This window comes from Colossoma macropomum, unplaced genomic scaffold (assembly GCF_904425465.1).
Source record: "Colossoma macropomum unplaced genomic scaffold, Colossoma_macropomum, whole genome shotgun sequence".
In the NCBI taxonomy this organism is placed as follows: domain Eukaryota; kingdom Metazoa; phylum Chordata; class Actinopteri; order Characiformes; family Serrasalmidae; genus Colossoma; species Colossoma macropomum.
Window position 1 is genome coordinate 42,978,857 of NW_023494792.1, and position 20,000 is coordinate 42,998,856.

Genomic DNA, 20,000 nt, shown 5'->3' on the forward strand with positions numbered 1-20,000 from the left:
TTACCATGGAGATACGAGGTTTTCTTACAGCCGCACCAATATTCACTGACAGCAAGAAATCAACTACACTCAACCAGACAATTTTCAATTCTGATTTGAGCAGTCTTCCCATACTGAAGGAGCCATTTTTCAGCACAGCCAGTGTGAACCCACTGATCTGGATAAGAGGGAAAGTGGAAAAGTAGAAAAAAGTGATTGGAGAGTGGCAGTAAATGTAGGTAAATGTAGTCGGAAAGAGAGGTGAAACGAGGATGAGTAAAAGCAGGAGAAAACTATAATCTGCAGGTTGGAGAGGTACTGGGTTAGAGAGGGAGAATAAACGTGTATGTGTGTCTCTGGCTTTAGATACCTCTGTATCTCTCTTTCTCTCTTATCACTTCTTCCCCTCACACATACACACACACACTGTTTCGTCTTCATCCTTTGGACCCCTGAGTTCTGCTCCGCTGCTTTTGACTCTCAGCTCCTGTATGGAATCATTTTATAGTGTAATCTCACTCTCCTCAGAAGTGTGCACTCAGTGCCTACATACACACATGTACGCCCACACATGCCCTTATCGAGTTTAAGCAAGCTATTACTGAAACATATATAGTGGAGGAGTGTTATTTTACCAGCATTGTCCAACAAACCCAAACGTACTGGTATGCGGTATAAAATAATTGGAATTTTTAGAAAAGGAAAAGGGCCCATATCCTGTAATTGTCTTGGATTTTTCCCCTGAGGTCCAAATATGACATTTGTTTTTATATATCAAAAAAGTCATAATTCATTTTAACATATTTTTCTAACCGCTCTTTGTCTCATAGAATTAAACAGAGTTTTTGTTACGGATATATGTAAAAGACCTCTGTTGTGATTGGCTGTCCTGTGTTGTGCTGTGTAGGCTGATCTGGTGGATGTATGTAAATGTGTTCATGGTTGTGACATCACAAAAACACTAACTTTAAAACAGTCTGTTTTCACAACTTCCTTTCAATATATGCACTGAATGGACAGCAGAATGAAAAGTTAGAAAAATGGAAAATTTGGTTTTCCTCAATATAGATCCAGTTTGTGGAATCAACTGGAACTGCATAGTTCAAGTCAACCCCTGACCTCATCCCTCGTATGATTTTATGCCGTTACTATGGGGATGTGAAGTTTCTGGAAATTAAAGGAATTTATAGGGAATATATAATATATAGCCTAAACAATTCATATTAAACTGGATTTAATATGAATTATTTTATACTTTTTATTTTTAGGCCCATATCTTGTGGTGGTGTTGTCATACAGAAACCTACAATACAGATAATTGTGTGACATGTGTTTCACTTTTCACTCTTGCAGTATTCTATGCTATGTTAGCTACTCACTTCGCCTTAATGGATCTCTGAGTCACTGTCCACCTGGGCTGAGGTGAGTAAAATGGGTAAAGAGTAAGCCTGAAAGAGCCTCTGCTTTTCTCCAATTGCCAAGAGTTTTCCACTTTGTGCGTGTGTTGCTAAAAAGAGACCAATTGCAGACACCATTGGGGTGGAGGGAGGTCTGTAAGATGGCTGGCGCGATAGTTGAAGGTCGTAGATAAACAAAATCTTTTCAACACGCAGATACTGACATATTTACATCAGATGATGAAATCAGGTTATGCGACACAACTGTAGATGTAAGTAGCTAGATAGCAAATTTGTTAGTTTGTTAGCTTGGTTGCTGAAGGCATTAACAAGCTTACAGGATGCTAGCTAGCCTGGTTGCTGAAAGATCAGTGCCTCTATGATGAATCAGGCTAGCAAGCTAAGCTAACCAAATATGGTAAATTTGACAACAATTAGCATACCTTTCTCTGGTTTTCTCGTAAAATCTTTGTAAAATGATTTTGGTGTTTTTTTTTTTTTATCGTTATTTATGTTTGTTTTAAAATGTATTCTTCTACATTAATGCTGACCCATTTCTCACCCAAAAATGACTTCCTCCGTTGGATTTTGGTATGATGTATGGGGGCGTTTGGTGGAGAATGATGGTGTTGTTGGACAATGATGGTGTTTGCTTGTGATTGTTGAAGTATGATGGTGGTTGCAGAAGAATGACTGTGTTTGGTGGTGAATGTTTTTTGGAAGATTATTGTCTTTGTTGGAGAATGGTGGTGTTTGTTGGTGAATGACGAAGTTTCATGGAGAATCGTGGTATTTGGAAGAGAAGATGTGGGGTGGAAATGTTTTTTGGAAGATGATAGCATTTGCTGAAGAATGGTAATGTTTGTTAGAGAATTGTAGTGTTTGTTGGAGAACAGTAGCGTTTGATGGAGAATGATGGTGTTCACTGGAGAATGATGGTGTTTGTTGGAAGAAAGATGCAGTTTGTTGTTGTATATAGAGTTGTGTTCTGCTTTAAAGCGGTTTTCAAAAGCAGACTTTACACATTAACTGTTCCTGGGTGAAAAACAGACAGGAACACGGTGTTCAGGCTGCTAGTGAGCTGCTTCTGATGCACCACACTCAGCCTGGTTTATACAACTTAACAGGAACTGGAGCTGGAGCTGATTCACGGGAGGTTAGAAATAGCACAAGGTTTTTAGGTCAAACCCATCCCCCTCGTTCTCTCACACTCACTCCATCTCTCACCCACACTCTCTCACACACACACACACACACACACACACATACACACACACACACACGCACACACACACACATACTCTGTTTCTTGTTCAGAGGCAATCCAGCCAGGCCTTAATGGAGAACAACAATGGACATCATTGATTAACTATACAACTAATGAAGCAAAGGAGAGTCAATAGAAACACACACACATGTATACACACGCACACACACACACACACACACACATACACACACAGTTCTCACCCTCTCTTTCAGGAGAGATACAGGATGTTTGCTTAACTGACCACATATAAATTCTAAGCTTTACAGCATATGACCTGTAACACACACACACACAGCTGTCTGCTTTACGTAAAGGTCCCTGGGCCCCTCCTCTATGGAATGTTCTGTTTGGAGTAAAAATGAAAAAAAAGATGTGAAGTGTGTGTGTGTGTGTGTGTGTGTGTGTGTGTGTGTGTGTGTGTCTGTCTGTACTGCGTTGGCATGCTTCCAATAGAGGAGATATATATTAGTGCAAATGAATAGAGTGCTTTCTGTTCCTCTTACTGTGTGGAGAAGTAGCAAACACGTGTAGAAGTAAAAACAAGAGGTTGAAAATATTATTGCTGTAGGCACTGCAAAGATAGATCAGTCTTAAGTTCTGGGACAAACACACTCACACGGCTTCTTAGTCTATTGCACTGCGACTCAACAATCTACGTGAGTATGCACACATACACCACTGTTCACAAGTTTGGAATCGGTATTTTCAGTAATAGAAACCAGTATGGCAGCAGATATCAGAAATTCTAATATACTAGTCCTTTGCAATGTCATAAGTTCATTAGTAAAAACTAATTAGGTGCATACAGAAACGATAAACAGAACTGTAAAGGATTCGAAAACGACTGCATGAAATGACGGTAAAATTAAAATCTGTCATATTTCAAAAGCAACAATCACACCTCGAGGCAGATAATGACCAAAAAATCCTATCAATAGATTATTAAAGTGTATCATTTATGCTTGAATAACTTCTTATTGTCACACTACTTGAAACACTGAATATGACATCCAAAAGTGCCTTTTTGTATGTCAATACGAAAACCACTTCGACAACTTTCGAACGGTAGTGTTTGTGCATGTAGTCTTGCGCAAAAGTTTGGACACCTCTTGCCGGATTATGTTTGATTGATTTTTCAATTGCAAATCTACAGGTAACAATCTTAAATATGCCATTTTCCTGCAAATTTTTGTGCACAATTTCTATGTATTTGCTGAATTTAACATATTGGGGAAGAAATAAAGCATGTACACTTTTAAAAAATATATAATAGAGATATATATATTATGCTGTGGAACTGCAGATTGACTAGGTCAGTAGAATGGTCCATATAGGAGAACAGTTTCCAGCCTATTAACAGTGTACCACAACTGTGTGTGTGTGTGTGTGTGTGTGTGTGTGTGTGGGTGGAAGTTAGGGATGTGAACCATCCATTTAGTAAACCCTGATTAGCAGTGTCCTAATCACCATGACAGCCATTTAAGAGCACTGATTGGCTGTGTAACGTGAAGGGGCAGAGCATGTGAAGTGTTTTTTTTCACAATGCTCTGTTAAAGCAAACAAAGCCTCAAGAGTCAAGCAGAGGACACACACACACACACACACACACACACACGCACACACACTCACTCACATTAGCTGATAGAGAGTCATCTCTTTTGTATATTTCTTAACTCAGAGTCATCAGAGAGTGCTTCATGAGAGGGGTTATGAAAATAAAACAAAAGCTGAGAGGTGATAGGATCTGGCCTTTGGGACAAAATAAAAGCCTGGTTCATTTTCTCCTCTCTTTTTCTCTGGGAAAATTTTCTGCCCTCAGAGCAAAACCTCCAAAGCCTCAGGACACATTACACAACCCACTACAGCGACAACCAGCACCAGATGTTTGTGCTGTTGCCGCACTTTCTCTCTCTGTTTCTCTCTCCCTTTTCCCGCTCTTTCCTTGTTTTTCTGTTTCTTTTTCTTTCTGTTTCTCTCTTGTCTCTCTCTTTCCTTGTTTTTCTGTTTCTTTCCCTTTTTTCAGTCTTTATACGCTTCTTTCTCTCTCTTCACTCTCTCCCTTCCTTCCTTCCTTCTCTCTTTCCACCTTTCTTTATTTCTTGTTTTTTTGCCCTTCTTTGTTTATAAATTTTCTTCCCTTTGTCTTTGTTTCTCATCCTTTGTTTCTCTCTTCTTTCTTTTCATTCTTCTGCTCTTTCTCTCTCTCACTACCCTCTGTTTTTTGTCTTCCTCAGTTTTTCTCCTTCTTTCTTTATTTCTCTGTTTCTCTTTCTGTTCCATTTCTCTCTATCTCTCTCTCACTCTCTGTTATCTGCATTAGCAGCTATGGAGACTGTGTGTTAGATGAGTGTTCTGGAAACGGTCCTCTTCTTGTCACAGACACACACACACACACACACACACTGTGAGTGGTCAAATCTGCATTTTAATACATGAGTGCGAAAGTGTGTGGTGGGGGGATGAATCCTGCCCTCTGATTGGTTGAGATATCAGACATTCTGGGATTGACCAATCAGTTGTCAACATGTTGAGAGATCCTAAATTTAAATGAGAATACACTGGGCCAAGTCCTTTGTGTGTGTGTGTGTGTGTGTACTTTAACACAGGCAGGACAGGAATAAGAAAGAATAAAAAGCTAAGCAATGGGAACAATAAAAAAACAGATGTGGGCAAAGAAATAAACTCCTTATTCAGTTCTACTTCTCTGTTCTCTCTATCACTCCATTTGTCTGCACTCCCCCTCATCTCCTGTACACATTCAGTCCTCCTTCTGCCCCCAAATAATATTTTTGCCAGTCCAGCCAAAAAACATACATAAATGAGTAAAAAAGTTAAACGTCTTAATCTACTCTATACTATACATCCTAATGTACTCAGGCAGCCCTTCTTATCAGTGAATTCAGCTACTGGATGTCAGCAAAAATGCACTCATTGCTGACTCAGGTGTTTAATTGCACACACACATATGACAGGCATCGTCTATAGGAGTGTAAAACCCCTTAGTGGTCTAAGGCAGTGGTTCTCAAATTGGTCCTCAGGGAGACCCAGACGGTCCACATTGTTGCTCTATTCCTAAGCATTGCAAGTTAGGTTGAATCAAAAATGTGGACCATCTGGGGGTGTCTGAGCACTGGTTTGAGAACCACTGGTCTACAGCATTGGGCTGTGCAGCAGTGGAACTGTGTTCTCTGAGGTGATGGAGCTCCATTCAATACCTTTGGAATCTCAGTGAGAGAAGAGCAGTTATATAAGAATGCAGCAAACTCTCAGCCTTTGCTACAGGGACTCAGATGATGGGGTAATCAGAGAAAGATAAATGTGTGTGTGTTCTTGGAGGTTATAACTGTGTGTGTGTGAGACCGAGAGAGACGGTGTGTGTGTGTGTGTGTGTGGAGGCTCAATGAAAGTTTGCGCAAGAAGCTCTGACTGTTTTATTGCAGTGTGTGATGTAGTACAGGCTTGGAGGCTTCTCTACACTGTTAAAGAGAAAAAATGGAGAGACACTTATGTGTGTGTGTATTTGTGTGTGTGTGTGTATTTGTGTGTGTGTGAGTGTGTGTGTGTGTGTTTGTGTGTTTGTGTGTGTGTGAGGGATTCACTTTATATCCCCCCCAAGGCTGTGTATACACGTGTGTGTGTGTGTGTCTGTTCCTACACACACACACACACACACCTAACAGACCAGAATGCTCAGCAAAGGTTAATCCTCATCCATCCATCTATTTCTCTCTCTCTCTCTATCTATCCATTCCTGTGACGGAAACGAGGGATAAGAGACTGTATGTGTCAGACAGAGAGAGAGAAGGGACATAGAGTGATTAACCACTTTGAGAGAGAGAGAGAGAGAGAGAGAGAAAGAGAGTAGAAATAGAAATAGACAACAAAAGAGTGAGATATAACAGAAAGAAAGAAAGAAAGAAAAAGAAAGAAAAAAATAGAAAGAAAGAAAAGGGGAGCGAGGAACAGTACAAACACTGAAAAGAGCAAGAGGGAAAAAACAGATAAAGAGAAAGAAAAAATGGGTAAAACAGAGAAGAAAGAAAGGAAGAAAGAAAGAAAGAAAGAAAGAAAGGGAGGAAGAACAAGAAATACAGATAAACAGATGGAAGGAAATGAACAAAGAAACAGAGAGCATGAGAAAGAGAGAAGAGAGAAAGTGAGAAAGACGATAGAAGATAAAAATAGGGAAAGGGAGAGAGTAATAAAGAAACAGAGTGAGAGAAGAGAAAGAGAGAGAGAGAGAGAGAGAGAGAGAGAGAGAGAGTAGTTGAGTGGGACTGGGGCCATGCACTGCTACAGTCGGGTGAGTTTTTGAAGGGCTTAGGTATCAGAACAGTCCAGAGGGGGCCAGGCACTTGGCCCAGCTATCAACTCTCTCTCTCTCTCTCTCTCTCTCTCTCTCTCCTGGACTGTGCGGGGGTCAGGTTGGCAGGGGTGAAGCGGCTTTAATGAAGCAGTGTTAGAGCCCGGAAAAAAACACCCTGGGGAGGAGCACAGGGGGCAGGGAAACACACCACCATTAACAATTAGAAACAGCATCCGCTCTGCAGCCAACTGTGTGTGCGTTTGCTTGGTGTGATTAGGAATGACTGGACTATTACAGTACGGTTTAGGTTTCATTATACACTGAAATAGTGCTGCATTGAACACACCTGACATAATTATTATATAATCGTTTTATCACAATTATTTAAGCTGACTGCAGTTATTTTACACAGCTGTTAACTTTCAGGATCAGAGGTACACAATAAACAGACTAAACAGAATGTGAACTGGGTCATACAAAAACAACAAAAGTTCTAAGTAGATGGGGGCATTTATGGTTATTGTTACAAATGACATCAAATTACATCACAATAAGCTTTTCTGAGTATGTCAAGGACATCGTCAGTACTGAAAGAACACTGAACAGGGGCATGTTTCATTACAAAGACAGCATAATTAGTACTGTTTAATTGGATTTAGTGCAGTGCAGTGTGTGAAATCCATTGTATCATATAACTTATCAAAACTTGAAAAAATATTGTAATGTATATTGTGTATCGTGAAAATGTCTTGAGGTATCACGATGTTACATTTTGCCCACTCTTAAATATTAATATTTGTTAATAGCACCTTTAGAGGGCAGCAGTGAGTAATGTTTGTTTATTTGATGTTTGTTACTAATTTTAGAGGGGGGCAGTGAGTGATGTTTGTTTATTTGATGTTTGTTAATAACACCTTTAGAGGGAAGTGGTGAGTAATGTTTGTTTATTTGATGTTTGTTAACACTTTTAGTAGGTGTTATTCATCTGATGTAGACATTTGAAGTCAGTTCAATGCGTCATTTCTGTGCATGTGCAAATTGAAAAACATCTTTCATTTTGTATTTTTGTCTTTTTGACGAATTTGTGTATATTTGTGTGATTAACTAAAAGAGTCAAATAGAAAAAAAACATTTACACACAGAAAGTCATGAGAGGATTCATGGGTTAGAATTAGGAAACATACACACACACACACACACACACACACACATATATATATATATATATATATATATGTGTGTGTGTGTGTGTGTGTGTGTGTGGCTGAGTGTGTGTGTGTGTGTGTGTGTGTGTGTGTCCTTTTGCTTGGCGATGGTTGCTTTTTAAACAGGCAGCAGAAATAAGTCCTCAAACGTTTCCCATAATCCCTCATTCCGCTCCCTCTAGCAGCAAATAATGAGCTCTCCTACTGAAGAGCTGAGTGAGACGAGAAAAACGTTTAATGGAGAGAGAGAGAGAGAGAGAGAGAGAGAGAGCGAGATAGAGAGAGCAGGATGGAAAAGGTAAAAGAGAATACACATGAGAAGGGTGGAGAATGGGATGGGCAGTGTAAATGAACAGAAAGAAAGAGACGAGAAAGAAAGAGAGAGGTGGAATTTGGCAGAGAATGACAGACAGAGGAAGAAGAAATGGTCAAAAGAATGAGATAGAGGAAAAGAAGGCAAAGAGAATGTGATGAAATGAACAGTAGAGAAATGGACAGCACAGGATGATGGAGAAAGAGAGGAAAGAAAGAGAGAGAAGGGGAATGAGGCAAATATTGATAGAGAGTGAGAGAGGGAGAAAAGAAAGGTCAAAAGACAAAGAGAAAAAGAGAAAGGGAAGGCAGAGAATAGAAGAAGACAGCACATAATGAAAGATGGTGAAAAGAATGATAGAGAAAAGTTATAGGAAGACTGAGATGGAGAAAGAAAAAGGGGAGGATGGGAAGAGAGAGAAGGTAAAGGTGGCGGGAAGCTGAGACAAAAGAAAGGGAAAGATGGAGAGATAAAAGAGATAAAGAAAGGAATACAGATTGTATGAAAACTGAAAAACAGAAAGAACGAGAGAAAGAGCTAGAGAAAATCGAGGAAGATGATGGAGAGATAACCCCATTGAGACTCATTGAGGTAAAGCCTTGACTTTGGCAACAGCAGCGTCGCAGATGGAGTGAATAAATATTGGACAGGGATCTCACGTCACTTACTGAGAGAGAGAGAGAGAGAGAGGAAGAGAGAGAGAGAGAGAGAGAGAGAGAGAGAGAGAGAGAAAGAGAAAGGAAAAGCACCCAAGGCCAAAGACAGCGCCAAGTCCAGACTGCACAGAATCTGAAGCCCTGATCAGTGGGAGTCATTCTTACAGACACTGACTTACTGTACTTTTATGCAAATGATGCCTTAAAGGGCAAAACATTTCAGTGATACACTGTACTAACAAGTGTGAGTTCCAGAAAGAAAATACGACTCAAATACATTAACCCTTAGAAGACTTGAGCTATCACTGTCATTTTGCTGATTTAAATGTAATTGCAAAATGAATAACATTGGTCCATGATGAATTAGGCTACATTTACATGTGATTTACACTGTACAGTGACAGATTTCTATCTGCACCTCATTTTTGTTTATTTCGGTGTCAAAACATTATAAAAACAGTTGAAAATGAGAGAAGTTGGGTAACACTGATATATCTACCTCTTTGTTAGCCAGACTTCTGCACTCAAGAACTGCCTATTTTGACAGAAACTGGCCATTTGATTGACATGCAAAATGACCATTCACACTTGTTTTACCATGCTATGTAAAGCCAGACAACCTTTAAAAAGGTGCTACAACAAAACCCAGAAGGAACAATCACGTTTACTGGCTACTAATAGGTTCATACAAAACATGAATAGCTGTTAAAGATGCCGTGAAATTCTCAGCTTTTTTTAAATCCAAGGACTGTATCTCAGTCCGAAAGGCTTACTTTTCCGCCAGACTGATAAAATCAGTGTATGCTAGTGTGTCCACACGGACAAGCCGATAGCCAGTCAGAGTGTAGCTGCCAAAATCTCCATAGTTGTGGTCCATTAAAACACAATACAATGAATAAGAGATAATCCACTGAAGTGCCTGGAAATGTGTTTTATGTTATTATGTTGAAGTTTTCTTTTGAAGTTGATTATCAACTGCAGAATGGCACCTGCTCCATTCAGACCGCTTTGACCCCTGGTCAAATTACATAATAAATTAACATAATTTGAAAATACCTCTTGCCCTTTACATTGTATGTAAATTTCATGATGAATGGACTAAATGAAATGACCCAAAATGACTTGTATGTGAAAAACTCTGGTTCCATTGACTTACATTAAAATCAAAGTAGTTTTTTTCCTTTCCAGTAAAATTAACATTTTGGAGATGTGAAGTTTTCTTCTGACAACATTGATATATAAGCTTTATGCATTGCTGTTGGCAGAAGAAAACCTTGTATCTCCAAAATGGTAACTTTACAGGAGAAAGAAAATAACATACTTTACTTTTAATGCAAGTCAATCAAACCAGACTTTTTTTACCAAATCATTTTGGGTCTTTTTTTTTTGGTCCATTCATCATGAAATTTACACACAATGTAAAAATAACACATTTTAAATTACGCAAAAACTGAAAAACATTATATATATATATATATATATATATATATATATATATATATAAATATATACATATCTTTACAGAGTAAAGGGAATATGTACTTTAGAGGGGCCTGAGCTATGAGCTAATATGTAAGCTGTGAAGTAACACACTAGCCACGAGCTAACAAACCAGACACAGTCCAGCAATATAATATGTTACAATACAGTACAATACAATATGATTCATTGTATTGGTACACCCCAATGCTTTTGTTATTCCCGGCAATCACGCTTACAGAGCCTTTTACAGTAAAAGCTGGAGCTGTGTGAAAAGCCACTGGAGAAGCTAAGCTGCAGTAAGCATGCAATTATGCTTGTATAGGTCTTTGGTGAGAAGCTCAAACACTGCCTTCCTCATGTCCTCTATCCTGTGATTGCAGCATGTTGCTGTGTGTGTGTGTGTGTGTGTATGTATGTGTGTGTGTGTGTGTCTGTGTGTGTGTGTGTGCGTATGCACAGGTTTTTTCTATGGTCCCAAGGCCATGAGGGAAAATATTCTTCAAGCAAGTAAAAAGAACTCAAACGAAACACACTCACTTTCAGTGTAGTGAGCCTTTCAACAGCACACTCCACTGTCACGAGTGTGTACGTGACGGAAGAGAGGGAGAGAGAAAGAAGAGGAAAGAGAGGGAGAGAGGGAAGGAGAGGTAGAAAAAAAAAGAATGTGAGAGAAAGGAAGATAAAGAGAAAAGAGAAGGGAAAAGAGATAGATGAAATGGTTGCACCCATACATTAAAATCATAGGCTGTGAGCATGAAATTCCCATAAGCACTTGGGAGTGTATCAGTTATGCTGTGTGAAAGCCAGAAATGAGGGTGAGAAAAGAGGGGGAAAAAGGAAAGGATGCAGGAGGAGTGAACTAAAATGAAGAATCAGCTGTAGCAGTACAGTATGTCTGTCTCTGTGCATGAGTGTATATGGTGCAGTTACAGACACTAACAGTTATTTGTGTAACTGGTTAAACTGTCCACTGCTTCTTCCATTAATCCACTTATCTAAGTAGCAGAAGACATTCTTTACTTTAATGTGAGAAATCATTCATTCTGCAGTATTTCTGTTGGTCCGTTCATCATGAAATGTTCACACAGTGTAAAAACAACAATAAAAGAGTTTTTACTTTGTGGGTGAACACTTTAACACTAGACCTGGGTTTTGCATTCTTCACCTGACGCCACCATTCAAATCTCCATCTGTGCAACAAGCCATATCGCCCCTGCTCTTCCTGTAGTGTATCACAATCTGTCGGAATGACCATGTGGACCATGTGACTATTACAGAGCGTTTATTTTATAGAGTAAAATAAAACAGCATGTCTTAGCATTCGTATTGGTTTTTTTTTCTTCATATGTTCAGGCCTCGCAATGAGTAAAAGGTCTTCTTTGTGGCACTGAAGAACATTTTAATATGTGTGTGTGTGTGTGTGTGTGTGTCAGAGATCAACTGATAAACAGACATGAGGTGGATGCGCGGTCAGTGCCAAGGCAAAGATTCATCGCTGCGTTTCCGTGCCGACAGCATCCTTTTGCCCCGGCAACCGCATCCCCATTCATCACTTTCAAACATGGAGAGCAGCGTGGAACAAACCGCTCTTAACACACACATCAAGAGAGAATTATGTCTTACTCACACACACACAGGCATACACACAAGAAAAGATATCTTTTCTGCAAATATTGATACAGTCGAATAGTAGAACTAGCATATATATACAGTAACATGCTTAGACACATAAATAGTATATGTATATGGGGGACAGACAGACAGACAGATAGATAGATAGATAGATAGATGGACAGAAATACTCAACAGCTCTCTTCCAACACACACAGACACACACACTCAGCTGTTCAGACTTAGTAATCTGTGTAATGAGGTCTGGTGAATGTGTGTGTGTGTGTGTGTGTGTGTGTGTGTATGTGTGTGTGTGTTGCCAAGCAAATGAGTCCAACCCGTCATCTCTTCGTCCAAACACACTCGCGCTCACACACTCATCCTCCTGCTCATCTTTCCCTCCATCATTCTGCCACTTCTGGAATGAACCAGCTGCTTTTGGGCGTGGAGTTCAACTCTCTCTCTCTCTCTCTCTCCCTCTCTCTCTGTCTCTCTCTCTGCTGTTCTAGTTCTAGGTCAGAACAGAAGTAGCCGACAGCTCAGACTGATGCAAAGGTTAAGGGTCACGTTATTTCCCAGTATTGTGAAAATAACTTTGGGAAAATAAACCTTAAAGCAGGTAATTTACCATGAAATACACAACACTGGGGCCGCATTTTATCCAGTTTTGCTATTTGAGTAGTTTTGTTTGTTATCTTTTATTGTGATATTTTATTAAGAAGATGTAGCCATTTGACACAAAATGCAGTGTCAGGTGCTTGTGTCACCACATTCCCTGTGGTTCTAGACAACATGCTCAGTTTAAACTGTATTTCAAAATTACAAGAAGTACACAATTTTATTATTTATAATTTTTTATTTATTTATTTATTTATTTATTTATTTATTTATTTTTTGTGATTAAACCGCAAGCTGATTAGCTAATCTAATTGCATGGTGGGACTTTGTCTGTAAACTGGCTCCCCCTCGTTGTGAAGATATGCGCATGCACAGCATCTAGAACAATACACGTGCTTTGCTGTGTTATTTGAGCCAAACAGTACAAGCTGTTAATGCTGTTTTGTTGGATATGATCAGTGACTTCAAATATGTTTTTAAAACGATACTATGGCTTTTAGTTTGGGGTTTATAGGTCTCTACCCATTCAAAGAGATAGGAGCCTGGTCCTGCATTAGTCGAAATAACTGCCCGGGGGCATTGCCAAGATGGCCGTCTAGTGGACAGACTTTCCTATAAAGACTTTGACTGCAAAAAGGACCCTACACACTCCTGACCATCATCATCTGTTATTCTAATGCAGAGTTAATAATCCAAACTGCAGAAGCTGAAAGCAGGTCACGCTGCAACCTTCCCATAAATACACATCATGCTAAACACTGCTGCTTTGTGTTCGCTGTCTGATCTAAAATTAAGTTTCTGTGTCAACTGACTTCACACACACAGACACACACACAAACACACACATATGCATAGGCACAAACAAAGCCAGGGAAAGTCAGTGGAGAATAAACAGCAAACAACAAAAACATGTTGGAAAGTGGCTGTCAAAGAGGGCGAGCGATATTAGGAGTGCTTTTGGAGAGCCAGCTGTTTTACATTCATTCTGTGCGAGTGTTTGTGTGTGTGTGTGTGTGAGAGAGCAAGGGAGCGAGTGTGTGTAATGTTTTCCCTGGCGGAGAGGTGAACAGCTTATCACGTAGTGAAGAGAGAGATTAGCGCGCATTCACTCGCTCTCCGCAGCACAGGCCAGCTGGATGCTGTCCCTCTACCTTCCTGTGAGAGTGTGCATGTGAGTGAGTGTATGTGTGTTTTCACGAAGCCAACGCAATCTGATGGCAAGCAACGCCTTCTAGCACAGGCCCACACAGCACATCCGACACCAAAAAATCAAGCCAAGACAAAATCGGGATGGATGGAAGCACAGAGACACTGTACAGATTTAGGTGGATAGCTGGAATGGTGAATAGATAGATAAACAGATAGATGCAAGTCCTTAAAGGATATATTAATGCACTGTCTGATCTCACTGGGCCTTTATAGCACTGATGCTAGATTAATACATTAATACAGTTACATCAACCCCTCCCTTTACAAGACAGAGAGAGAGAGGGAGAGAGAGAGCGAGTGTGTGAACTGCATGCTCCATCATCAGCGTCTCTTTAAGGCGATCAGACGTAAGTGGGGCAGCGACGCTCGCACTCTCAGCAGCTCGCGCATCCAGCATCAGCGCCTTTGTCCTCGCGCCCGGAACACAGCGGCGCCCTTTAACTGAATCGCGCGTCTTCCGTGCGCAGTAATCCGATTCCGGCACGTAACAAATCGAATTCGAAACAACTCTCTCTCTCTCTCTCTTTCTCTCTCTCTCTCTCTCTCTCTCTCGTTGCACATTCCTACGGTTTAACCGGAGCGACGGAGCGTCGCATGTTTTGCAGCGTTCCACAAAAGCCTCACATACACACACGCACTGCGCTCGAGCCATTTGGGTCACGTGCTTCAGCTAAACTCGTGTACGACCCCTATATACGCGTGCAGCATATAATATAATTCTATAGACACGAGGATGGCAAAGCATGCACGTGCATTAACACACTCTTGCACTAAGAGCGTACTCCTGAAGAAGCCTCTGCTGAACCCCTTAGCGCCTAGAGTCACAGTGACGTCACAGTGCAAAGCTATGACAGTGCGTATCTGGAGTTGTGAGAATGGACATCATGAAGCTGCAGTGTAGAACACCAAAGTTTGCAAACGATCAACACCAATCAAAACCCCACTCCAGAGACCTGCGTTATAAAGCAAGTTCAACTTCAGCTAAGTTTCAGCTTCACAAAGCTTAACAAAGGGTTAACTACTAACAACTTTTTTCTGTTAACCCACCTCACGATCTGACAATCATGTGAAACTCATCTCAGCAAATCGTGTGAAACATGAGGAGTCAAGGGGCTTTTTAAAGAAGGGAAAAGAAATCTATGTTGATCTGCAGAATGTGATGCGTTCATAACAGTAAAAGCCACTGCATAAGTGCTTGTTGGAGTAATAATTGCTTATTATATTCTTAATATCTACATAGTATGCATTCCTCTGTTAAAAAAGCGATTTTCTTCACGATTTATGCTACAAGCATCATGAAGAAAGAAAGTGACTGTAAGGCTCCACCTCCATCAAACCCTCATTGGTCCAAGAGCTGTTTACGGTCTGAAATCCTGAACCTAACCTGCCCTGGAGCTAGTTAGACATGAACATCATGCCATAGTGGGTTGACATTTTCCTTGCTGCTTTGAAATGTGTGTTTGATACAGTCTGTGAACACTGAAAATTTCAAAATATACAGTTTTCTATAGAAAATATGCAAAATGAGCTGCAAAAACAGCCTGTTTAGAATTTTTAGTTTTTTGTGATGTCATGAAACCCATATATTTACATATATCCACCTATTCAGCCTAGAGTAGTTTAGCCCCACCCATTCACACTGAATTTACAAGAAGTGTTTTAGCCTGGAATAAGATGCCATACAAGGCAGCCAGGTCATTAGCTCATTTATATCAGTAATGAAGACACAGTAACGAAAGCAGCTTGTTTAATTTTAAGGGTTTAAATAGAGGTTTGCAAATGCTCTTTACTGGAAACAACAGATAAGAGAACTAAACTCAGGGGGAAATGTGGACGTAACACAACAATGGCAAAACACTTACACTACTTAGCTGAAGAGGACACAATTTACCCCAACCAAAACATTCATGCATCTCAGCTTTAACACAACATCTAACACATTAAACTGAACTAAACAAAAGAAATCACGGCCTTCTGGGAGTCCTCACACTCCTCTACGCTCTTCCAACTGGCCCAAGCCTTAAGTCCAGTGGTGGCACCACAACATATAAAACCACACAAACATTATTAGTGGAACTCAGCAAAACAAAAAATAAAATACAAGAAAAATGTAGGATATGGGCCCCTTTGAAGTAAGCTGGCTAAGCAAGAACAGGCCTCAGCACTCCTCCTGCCTTCCGGCTGTAGTGTCGTTATAAGCTGTCCAGCAACACTGCTGATTATACTCATCATTTCTCTTTCAAATTCTGTTCTGAATAACATGTATCACACCCCTAGACCTTCACCTACAACACATCCCATCTGAAACACTCTCCTGCATCATGAACTCATTCTTGAACCATCAGTCAGACACTCTTGAACCCCCTAAACCTCCAGACTCCTGAACTAACATACTGATACCCATATAACACAGTCCTACCTCAAAACACTCCTACAGGACATCACAGCCGTGCACAATAAAACACTCCTGTCACACTCCTGCACGCACACACACACACACACACACACGGCCCCTTAGCGCTAGCAGCTCATCTCCAGCCCCAAATCCGGGCACTTTCCAGACCCAGGACCGCGTGCTTCACTGAGACGAAAGCACCGAGCATACTCAACATATAGAGCAGTGATTTTACATCCGCTCTGTGATAAAACGCCTTCATCTGGCTCTGAACAAAACCGCCACGCGGGTGTGCCGGTAACAGCTCGCGTGCTTCCGTCAGCAAAGCGCGTCCACGTTACCGAAAACGTGCATTGTGTCGGGTGTGTAAATAGTGCTCAGAACAAAGTGCTCATCATTCTCACTCACAGTCTCTCCAGGCGACCATCCACCATCATTTCGGGAAGAAAATCCAGGTTATAGGACGAAGACATGGTCCGTCCGCGCGCGCGTGTGTGTGTGAGAGTGTGCGCGCACCGCCTGCTTTTCTTTGCACCAGTGTTACAGTCTGCCTGCTTCTGCTGCTTCTGCCTTCTCCTTCACCCTCTGCTCTGCTCCCTTTCGTTTTACTGCACGCGCTTTGCCCAGTTGTGCACAACTGCGTTTTCTGGGGGTGAGGCAAAGACGGAGAGGGACAGGTGCCTTCACACACACACACACACACACACACACACACGAGAGCGCGCGGCGGGTCACATTCTCCTCCAACCCCCATCCGAGGGGCTGGGGTGGGGTATTTTTTGGGAAGTCTTTTTTCTCCTCCTCCTCCTCCTCCTCCTTCCAAATCTCCCTCTCCCCCAAAAAACACGCCCAACCCCTTTTCTGCCGCGCGGACGGGACGTCACGTGCTTCTCTCGCTCCGTCTAGTTCGGGGGGCGTGGTCGATCGCGCTGCTGCAGCGGACGGTTTAACCATTTTGCCTCGCGCTCCATATAGAACCGTTTCATGCTTAAATGGTCCTTTGCATGACGTTGTACTTCAGATTGATGGAGAATGTGTTTTATGTGGTTCTGTATAGAACTTTTATGAAAATGGGTTCTGCTACTGTTACAATGTCAAGCTTCTTTTGATGCTGTGTAGAACCACAGCACATTCTCCATCAGTCTGAAGCACCATTTCACCATGCACAGAACAACTTAAGCATGAAGTGGTTCTGTATAGAACACATTGACTTAAGAACACTTGAAGAACTGTCTTTTTTAAGTGTGTAGTTGTTAGTACTAGTATTATTAGTAGTATGACATCACAAACAATATTATCAGTTCTAGCAATAGTAAAATAATAATAATGGTGTATTATAGTGTAGGGTAAGGTTGATATTGTGAATGTATTGGTTGATTGATTGGGAATAAACAATAGTTGGCATTGTTACTGTGTAATGTTTGTATTGTAAATATAGCCTATTAGTTAGTATTGGGAATATATTGCTGACATATGCTGTTACAATGTGAAGTGAACATTGGGAACATGTTGGTTGATACTGAGAATGTATTTATTTATTGTTAATATATACAATAGTATTAGGAATATATTATTGTAAAATATTGTTAAAGTGTATGATCAATACTGAGAATATAGTGTTTCCTAGAAATACATTAGTGTAATATACTATTATAATGTGAGGCTGATGTTCTGAGTATATTGCTTGACAATGGAAGTACATTGTAATATACTGTTATTCTGTGAGGTTGGTATTTTTATTATGTGAAGCTAACATTGAGAATGTATTGGTTGATGTTGGGAATATATTGGTTATACATTATTGTAAAATACTCTGTGACACTTTTTAGAAACAAACACTCAACGAACTCTCAGTAACATGTCAAAAACATATGAGGGTGGGATTAGATTCTGGGTTGAGGTTAAGGTTAGGGTTAGAATTAAGGTCAGGGTTAGGGTTAGGTTTTGCATAAGGTTGGGTAAGGTTAGGTTTGGCATAATGGAAGTAACATATTAACAAAACCTCTACTTGATGTAAAGAATATATCAACAGTACATCTTTGAGATATTTACCTCAATGTATTGAGAAGCTGCACTACTGCTACTTCACTGATATGCTGTTGATGCGTTACTGGTAATCTGTTAGGAGTTTATTGATGATCTACAAAGGACCACTCCAAATAAAGTGTTACCAAATACTCTTATAGTGTTGATATCGGGATTATAATTAGTTGAAATTGGGAATAAATGTATATATATATATATATATATATATATATATATATATATATATATATATATAGTGGTAGAATTCACTGGAATATGTTGTTGTGTGAAGTTGACAATGGGAATGCACTGGGTGATAGTGGGAAAATAGTGTTGTAATACATCGTTAACATATGTAGTATATAGGGCTGCAATTGTGTGTTCATCCGCTCATGCGTATCACAATTTGTGCACTCATTTATTCATGCAGATGACTCTTTCCGGTCACATGGTTGTGGGATGGATGAGGATGGTGAGATTTTTCTCTTCTCTCTTTATCCATCTCTCTCTCTCTCCCTCTCTCTGTCTCTCTCTCTCTCTCTCTATTACCCTCGGGGCAACAGCACTCTGAACTTGAGTTTCTGCTGCAGAGAGCTGGAGACAGTGTGGAGGAAGTGGGTCATGGGAAACACACACACACACATAGAGACACACACACTCATCCCTCCACAACCCTCACCATTCTGTATGCTAACTAAGACTTCAAGTAAAGCAGTGAAGTCCACATGCACAGCCTTTAATAAAATCATTCACAAAAATCCCAAGACCAGAAGGAAAAGTAGGTCAGTGTCCTCCTTCCCAAAACACTGGAGGAACTTTAGCAAAATCAGTTCTCTCACTGGGCCATAGCTGAGCTGTGTTAGCAAAGGAGGTTGGAGTAGCCTAAAACCATCCTCAAGTAGAAGTATTATTACAGCAATGACGTAATGGCACAAGTAGAAGTAAACATAGTTGCCCAAAACCAACTTCAGTAGATAATATCTCAAACACACATTATCTGACCAGTAAAACTGGCCAAGGATGAACAGGATGACAAATTGTAGGTGGAGCTTATACAGTGGTCAGTGAGTAGAGGTTCAGGTTAGGAGGTCCTAATAACATAGCCAGTGAAAATACAAGGTAGATGTTTCTTCTTAAAGTGGTGAGTGGAAGTACCAGGTAGGTGTTTCTAATAAAGTGCCCAATGAGTGGAAGTACAAGGCAGGTGTTTCTAATAAAGTGGCCGGTAAGTAGACGTACAAAATAGGTGTTCCTAATAAAGTGGACAGTGAGTGGAAGTACAAGGTAAGTGTTTCTAATAAAGTGGACAGTGAATGTATTTCCAAGAATGAGCCATGTTTGTTTGCTACCGTCAGCTACAATGTCACAGATAGTTATTTGTTTTCACATTCCGTGCTCCTCAGTAGAAAGTCTAAGACAAGTTCACATTTTTACCCTGCATTTCTCATCTACTTCTGCCATGAACAGTCACTGTTTAGCACAATTAACTGGTCAATATACAAACCGTGTTAAGCTGCTCTTTCTGTTCTGCCCT

General features: G+C 40.5%; 1 protein-coding gene across 16 annotated transcripts in view; it reads right to left on the reverse strand.

Annotated features, from left to right (window-relative positions):
- Window positions 1-20,000, reverse strand: part of celf2 (cugbp, Elav-like family member 2) — a 189,487-nt gene that overhangs the window by 82,660 nt on the left and 86,827 nt on the right. The window contains exon 1 of one of the 16 annotated variants that reach the window (XM_036577247.1): window positions 16,850-17,154. The exons of 13 other annotated variants lie outside the window; for them this stretch is intronic. In XM_036577247.1, the coding sequence (XP_036433140.1) occupies window positions 16,850-16,914 (65 nt within the window). In that variant the 5' untranslated portion in view covers window positions 16,915-17,154. Of the gene's footprint in view, window positions 1-16,849; window positions 17,155-20,000 lie in introns of those variants that run through there. 2 more of the 16 variants (XM_036577249.1, XM_036577251.1) reach the window with 2 other exon arrangements.